Source organism: Camelina sativa, chromosome 12 (genome assembly GCF_000633955.1).
Source record: "Camelina sativa cultivar DH55 chromosome 12, Cs, whole genome shotgun sequence".
Taxonomy (NCBI): Eukaryota; Viridiplantae; Streptophyta; class Magnoliopsida; order Brassicales; family Brassicaceae; genus Camelina; species Camelina sativa.
In genome coordinates this window covers 31,436,735-31,444,890 of record NC_025696.1, presented here as the reverse complement: position 1 = coordinate 31,444,890, position 8,156 = coordinate 31,436,735, and the positions used below count along the sequence as shown (strand labels likewise).

The following is an 8,156-nucleotide window of genomic DNA, read 5'->3' as shown; positions in this document are numbered from 1 at the left end:
AGTGAGAACCATATGTTGCAAAAGTGGTGGAAACCACTGGTTGGTCTGTGTAGTCGTGATGTTTCTGTGTAAAGCCTCTATGGTGGTGGAGGATAAACGTTAGAACATATCACAAGTGGAGAAGAGAAGTAAAAGAAATCAGATCCGAGTTCATCTTTCGTGAGAGATTATCGTCAAACCAGAAGAAATCAGATCGCAAATAAGGTTTCTTTGGAAAGGTATTTCTTTCAAGAATCTACAGCCGCTGACGGAGATTGAATCGTGATCATATCGAAGAAGTTACGTGTGTTTCTTCCTGGTTAAGTAATTGTCGGAATCCAGCAAAAAAACAGTTCTATTCCAGCATTTTCTGGAACACACTTGGAGGCTCCAGAGTATTCCGATTGGGACAAAATTTGGTGTATAGATTCATGGCACTACAGACTAGATACTGAACGGTGGGATTGCGTTTCCAACGGTTAGTTCTATATTTATTTGTATGTTTTAGAGACTGATTTGGCGTGAGTAAATTGTGACAAGTTGCAGTGTTTGGTTTGGCAAACGAGTTTGGATTGAGCTAAAGCTCTACAGGAGAATTATGATGCATGAATATAAGTTTTGGTTGATGGAAAACCAAACTGGAATTCTCCAACTAGTTAAGGCTAAGTGATATAGCAAATGAGGAGCTGGCAATCGCACGTTTGAAGTCAAGGCAAGTCAAGATAAGAAAAGAAGTGTCACGTGCGAGATGAGCTGGATTGTGAACTGTTAGCGAAGGAGGAAGGAATGTCAACGTAACGGTGACGTGACGGCTAACGAATAATAGCAGTTAAATCTGTTAGTTAACTTAGTATAAAGAGCACTTGTAGCTCATCATTTCTAGTATGCGTAAATCTGGATTTGTAGAACCTGTTTGAGAACTCTTCCCTCATTGTTTAGCTGGTTTTTCGTTTAGAGATCCTTGCTGGTGAGAAGATGACGCTGCTTTTGTCTTGAACGTTGTACCATTTCGTTATCTTGAATCTATCTTAATCAAATTCTCAGTTCTCTCTTTGTCAATTTATTCTTTCGTTATCAATGGTATCAGAGCTAATCGTGTCCTCGGAATTAATGGTGGAGTCACGATTTCAGATGGTATTCAAGGAAACAGTGGTTCATGGAGGGCGGAGATGAGCTCTCAATCGTACTCGAGTTACGCCGATCATACCAGGTTAGGGAAACTTGATTTTCCATGATTTAATGGTGATAAAATCAAGGAGTGGTTGTTGGAGGCTGAACAATTCTTCTTAATTGATCGTACTCCTGAGGAATTGAAAGTTTTTATAGCTTCAATCCATTTCGATGGTCTTGCTGCGACTTTGCATCAGTCAATTGTACAATCAATGTGGTGGAAGCATGTTAGGCTTGATTGGTGGGGTTACAAACTGTTGTTTCAAGCGAGATATAATAGGCATGTGGATGATTCGATTGAAAAGCTGAAACTGTTGGAGGAGACTGAAGGAATTGAGGAGTATCATGCTCGTTTTGTGTTGATTAGCACTGAAGTGGAATTAGCTGAAGATTACTTGGTTGATATCTACTTGGCAGGGCTGAGAAATGATACTCAGACGAATGTTAAACTGTTTCAACCTAAGTCTATACAACAATGCTTAGTGGTGGGAAGGTTATATGAGAAAATTCAAGCTCATCAGAAAAGAGAGGTTGTAAAAAAAAGAGTGATGATTCTAAGAAAGTAGCTCAGTCTCCAAATGTCTCAAGCACAGTTGAAGGGGCTTCTTTGAATAACTCTCTAGTGCATCATTACCCACCTACAAGCAATGAATCGTCTAAGGAGAAACAATCACTTCAGCATGAGGTTTCTGTAGACGTGGAAAGCTTGTTGCAGCAAAAATTAAAGATAGAAACCTTGAATCAAGATAAACATGAGTTGTGTGCATCACCTGGTGATTTACCGAACGTAGCTCAACCTTTAAATGTTCCATGTGAATCTGCAGGACCTTCTTTGAGTAGGTTGAAGTGTTGGAAGTTTAAGTTCAGACCTGAAACAGTGGCTATTAAGCAACAACACAGTCAGGTACCTTTTTCTTGGAACCAAGCAGTAGCTGTCACAAGGTAGCAACGGTTGTTGTTGATGATTTATCATCTGATCTTAGTGTCATGGCTGGATATGGTAGTGAACTTACTGTTTTCAAGTTGAATGGTCTGTTAGAGAAGACTTTGTAAACAAACTGCAGCCAGAACTAGATATATCAGTGAGGGACGAGATAAGTGAAGTGAAATGCTTCACTCATGCACATCAGACCAAGTATGTATGGGAACCAGGGGGATTATCCGCTAAAGCAAATCAGTGGGACTGGCCAAAACAAGTATCTATTGTACAAGGGAGATATGGACTGCAGAAGCAAACTCTACAAGACCTACAACAATTTACATTTGGTGATGGGCAGTTCCCAATAAAGCATAAATGGAGAACTAAGTGTGTTCGTCATCGGTTGCGGCACCTGCGGAAGAAGGGAAAGGGCTCCAAATCTTGGAGGTTTAAATCCAAGCTTCACAACAAGAACATACAGAACCCTCATAATAAGATCCGACCTGCATCACAAGAATTTTTTAAAAGGAACTTGAGAGGTTATCAAGTGGACATAGTGCAGTGGCTGTTTCAAAAGTCAATGCAAGAAGACCCAGCTTTAGAGAGACTAAGGAGGCGTAGGCTACTGGTGCTTATAATTGAGAGGGGGGACATTTACAACCAAGTTTGGGACCTTAGAGGTTCAGCTCTCAAGTTAAGTAGTCAAATGGAGATGAGACTGAGATTTTTGCGAGTTAAAAGTTTTCAGGAAAGCTTCATCTTCTTGAGGACAACATTCACACATCCACTCAACTTCATGCATCTGTCTCTCACGTGTTGCTTAGGGAACCAGAATCCACTTTGGAGCATGACATGGTTTAGCGGCAAAGTCAAGCCCCATGGAAAGTTTCTACAGTTCAGCCATGTGGTCAAGGTTCTTTGTCTCTACTTCTCTTAGATTTTTTCCTATAAGGTGTTTCATTTACAGAGGCCACCAGAGATATCTACAAGGGTTCTTCACCAAAAGTCAAGCTTATCAAACAAGGGAGACTTGGTAAATGCAAAGCTATGCACTGGGACAAGAAGTTTCCATGAACCTTGTGGGCAAGGTTCTCTAAGGAGGGGAGCTTTGATATAGCAAATGAGGAGCTGGCAATCGCACGTTTGAAGTCAAGGCAAGTCAAGATAAGAAGGGAAGTGTCACGTGCGAGATGAGCTGGATTGTGAGCTGTTAGCGAAGGAGGAAGGATTGTCAACGTAACGGTGACGTGACGGCTAACGAATAATAGCAGTTAACTCTGTTAGTTAATTTAGTATAAAGAGCACTTGTAGCTCATCATTTCTAGTATGCATAAATCTGGATTTGTAGAACCTGTTTGAGAACTCTTCCCTCATCGTTTAGCTGGATGTGCATCTGAGTATCCAAGCGAAGACCTGCAAGATAAGAACGCACCAGGTAATCCTCTGAAAGAGTAACTCTCGTTCGAATCAAATCAAACTTCTGATTATAGTCCACTATTCCATCAGTCTCCTTCAAAGCTTTCAACTCAGCAATCGGATCTTCCAACACATCAACGAACCTCTCCTTCATTAACAGCTTGTACGATGGCCAATCATTCAACAAACTTTGACCAAAAGGAGTTTGTACTATCAAAATGCATAGTAGCCATTCGAACCTTTGAATCGTTTGGTGTAGCATCAAGAACGAAGTAATCTTCTACCTTACAGATCCACTCAAAAAAACGTTCTCCATCAAAGCGGGGAAAGTCTACACGTCCTAAGCGTGTGACTCCTGCATAATGACCAGATCCAAAAGATCCTCCACCGCGTTGTTGACCAGAACCACCGCCACTTCCCTCTGGCAACGCTGACACCGCCAAGGGACTACACTCTTCATGAGATTTGCTCGAAGAAGCTGGTGGACCCGGTATCAACTTGATCAAATGCATCATGTTAGCCATATTCTGCTCCATCTTCTTATCATGTGCTTCGATCGCACGTTCAATCGCATGACTCCAATCGAGAATGGTTCTCGTGTCTCCGATCGTCTTGCTTTCCCCTTCACGAACTTCTTCACCCACTAGATCTTGCCGTACAAGCTGAGATCTCGTCTCCACACCCATCGTTCCGAGGTTCGACTTCGCTTTGATACCAATGATAACGTTTAGTCAAAACATGCTTTCAACGGTAACAAAGAGAGGAAAACAGAGGAAAATGCAGAGTTGATTATTCAATAAGAAACCGATACAACTGAAACAACGTTCACGAAGGAACGCATAATCACTTCTCACCTGCAGAGTCTCGGAAGAGAATCTCCAGCAAACGATGAGGGAAGAAAGTTCTAGAAAGTACTAAAAGATTTACAACTCACAAAAATGCATAAAAAGATAAACATGAGCTAACACTGCTCTTATACTGCCACCACATTAACAGTGTTAACCTCTTATTCCGTTATCTGACGTTGACAGTGCCACCTGCACATTGCCAGCTTTATTATTCCTTCTTCACGCGCTGAACACACTTCACACACCCTTATCCAAAGCAAATACTTCTTTGTCCTATGTCATGTGAACCACGTGCTTGAATTGCCTCTTTTGCTATATCACTAAGGTGAGGGTGGTTACCACTGGATGGTGTTTACGAATATGCAGTAAGCTCTTTTTTTATTTACTCTTCAATAGTTACTGAGTATAGGCTTAAGAATTTTTATGTTGTAGAACTGTCTATGATGTGTCGCATTATCTGGATTAGAGATATGCAGAACTTGCTTTGGATCTTTTGATGGAATCTTCAGTTTTTTTATATTAGATTATGCTTTTAAACTCTCTTTATCGGAACTGGTTTGGTATGTTGAGTCTATTTGAAACTTTGAATTCGTCCGTATTATATTAATCAATGTAATGCTTGATGGTGATTTAGATTTTCATTGAAGATGGTACTATGAGCTTGAATGTATTTTAAGTATAGTCTTATAAGGGCATTACCAAGTGTGGTTTAGATTAGAAGAGTCATCTATGGATTTTAACTATAAGAGAAATAAAGGAAGTTTTCCGATCATAAAAATACCAATATCCATATATAACTTGTATCAGGTGAAAGAGTTAATATAAAAGAACAGAGGAATCAACTAATGTATATAACTTCACTGAAATAACGAAAGAAGAGATTGGGATTTCTATTTCAGGGAGGTGTATAGACTTTAGCATTCTCGCTCGTCATCAATGACGAAGTGATCTAAACCATTTTGGAATGAACATCTCATAACCCTCTTCTAGGATGGGAAGACATACTCAGTTGAAGTTGGTCATGATGTTGTCTGGGAAAAGATCTATATGCTCTTCCATCATCCATCCTATGGTTAAGGTTAATGTCCGTATGGTGAATATATTCATATAACTCAAGTGTACAATGCAAAAAATATGAACGAATGGATCTAACATCGGAGATTACAACCCTTTAAAAATAAAAATTAAACACAAATACAATTGTGAATCATAAACAAACTTACACATTAACATAGAAATCACAAACCAATATATACATATAATCATTTTCACTTTATCTTCTAAACGAGAGAAGAGAAAAAAATGTTACTATCTTTACTCAACGTGTTAGACTATCCTCATCAGTAAAAAATCCACAAATAAAATAAATTAATATTTTAATTGTTTGATTATATTTAATTTTTTAAAGAAAGTTGAACCAGTATTAATGCAAGAAACGTTTCAAATGTTTCTTGATGAAGAAACGTTTCTCTCCTCTCTCGTAACTTTTCATTACTTTTTGATTTTTTTTATTGTAAAAGTTTCTAATAAGAAACACCAATGTTTAATACAACATTGAAATATATCAAATAAATATTAACTATATTATTTGGTTCCAAACAACATAAAAAATAATGATTTCATAAATTACAAAGTCAAATTACATGAAAACAAACTTTTAAAAACAATCTTATGTCGTAGTGCGGGTACAGCCTTAGTGCAAATTAAAAGAGAAACCATCCAAGTATGGTCGAAGAAAAAGACAATCTTTATGTCCAAAAGACGTCCAGTAATTGCATGGATACCGTAGTTGTAGATATCTTGTTCGTAAACATAGAAACGCCATATATATATAAAGCAATATCACACACCTCAATATGATCCTAGTCCTCAACAAATATACTTAGTTGGCATGTACTTGAAGCTCGGGGAGAAAGTGTCAAATCCTCGATGATCATCTCGGAGTGTGGAACATAATTCGTTTTTAAAGCCAAGAATGTTGCCGTCTTTAAGTGACAAGCGTTTTTCAAGATATACAGCGCAATATCTCTATCTCGTGGTCTCCCAACGTATCGTGACCACTTAAACGTTTGTAGACTCGACAACAAGCATTCAGGAACAGAATTCGGTAGATTACAGGAAACCATACCATTGAGGTTATCCCAATGATCCTGAGACGACCAAGAGTACAACAGTTAGATTAATCATAACCATACTGGACAATTGGACATCACAAACAAAGAATAGCATATCAAAGAAACTTACTATATCCAGTTCTACCGAGATGTCTAATACTCGTAACTTAGGAGAATTTTTGAGCAATTTGCCAAGGAGATTCAACAAATCATGTTTCTTCACACACAGGTTCAGATGTTCAAGTTGGTTGAAAACAAAACCATCACCATACTCATCCTGCCCAAAATATGAAAATTGTCAACAAAAGATTCTATAAATGAGACTGAATATAGCTAAATGGAAACTAATTACCTTTGAACAACATATTGTAAGACGCTTGACAGATGCGAATGACCCAAGAATAAGATTCTTGGGATAAAAGGGTCGAACATCGACATATGCTTCCCGCAGCTTAGGCATCTTCTTAATTAAAGAGTAGTGGTGTCCCTTATAAGTCTAGTCCACTAGTTTCAAATACTCCAAAGAAGGAGTATCTATCTCATACCCATCTAAATTACGATTACCATTTAAAAAGAGAGATAAACTCTGCAAAGATGGGATGATTATAGTGAACTCTCTCAACTCGAGTTTTTTCCAAAGTTGCACAGATAGATCTGTTAGGAGCGCAAAAATCGAATTGAAAAAATATGCGAATTATATTTAAATTAACAAAATCAGAAACGAATTACAACAGCATAATATAAAGCAGTAAATAAATTACGGAGGCGAGATATGATATCTCTTTCCTTAATTCAATAAATCGGCCGTAAGTGCTTTCGGACAATCACGATTTATGAATCCCAGGATACAACCGATCACGAACTATTACCGTAGCACACCAGTAATAGAACTCAAGCGAACAGATCTACGTTATACTCTCGAGACTACTAAACTAAGAACTTACTTGGACTAAGCAAGAGAGAGGGAGAGAGAGATCTTCAGAGGAAGGAGTGTTTATGTTTTTGTGTGTGAAAAATAATGAGAGGTTATGCCTCTATATATAGTGGAAGGAGGGAGCTCTCAAGAAAATATTCAGTGAATATTCTCGGAGTGCTGCCCAAGTTTGCTTGGAGTTCACACCAAGTCTTTCCAAAAAATTAAATGAGCCTACAGCAGTCTCAAGAGCCAAAAAGCCCAAAAACCCAAAAGCCCAAGAGACCACAGCCCGCGTCCGAGACCAGCCCGGCCCGGCCCGCCCCGCGTCCGGCCCGTCCCGCATCCGTGCTTGGCCCGGTTCGGTTCAGTTCGCGTGTGGGAACCTTCCCTCTTCCTTCTACACACTTTTGAAACTAGATGAGTGTAAAACTATATATATATGAGTGAAAAGTCAATCATATTTCCGATGTGGGATATTTCCCAAACCATCCCAAGTAGCTCACTTCACACTCTTATTTCTTATTTAAATCAACTCCGTTTTGGACGTATGAGTATACTATCTTGTTGTACTCGTTACCAGCTTTCCATTGCACTATTTACCAGACAATTCCGATCAGCCATTTGGCCGGAATTTGGCCGGAAAGTCACCGGAAAGTCATTGTCCCAAAACCTGCAATTTTCTGAAACTTGTTTCTGAAAATTCAGTTCCAACAATCCCCCACATGAATAGAAATAAGTCTAAACATATGACGACATAACTAACCCTATAGACTGACACTACTAGCTAGACTAGA

At 38.9% G+C, this 8,156-nt stretch overlaps 1 protein-coding gene across 1 annotated transcript in view; it reads right to left on the bottom strand.

Annotated features, from left to right (window-relative positions):
- The window catches only part of LOC104734050 (putative FBD-associated F-box protein At5g38570), a 9,375-nt gene continuing 7,413 nt past the window's right edge, over positions 6,195-8,156 (bottom strand). The window contains exons 2-3 of the mRNA XM_019233714.1: positions 6,577-6,724; positions 6,195-6,482 (exon numbers count right to left, since the gene is read on the bottom strand). Of these exons, the coding sequence (XP_019089259.1) occupies positions 6,195-6,482; positions 6,577-6,724 (436 nt within the window). The remainder of the gene's footprint in view (positions 6,483-6,576; positions 6,725-8,156) is intronic.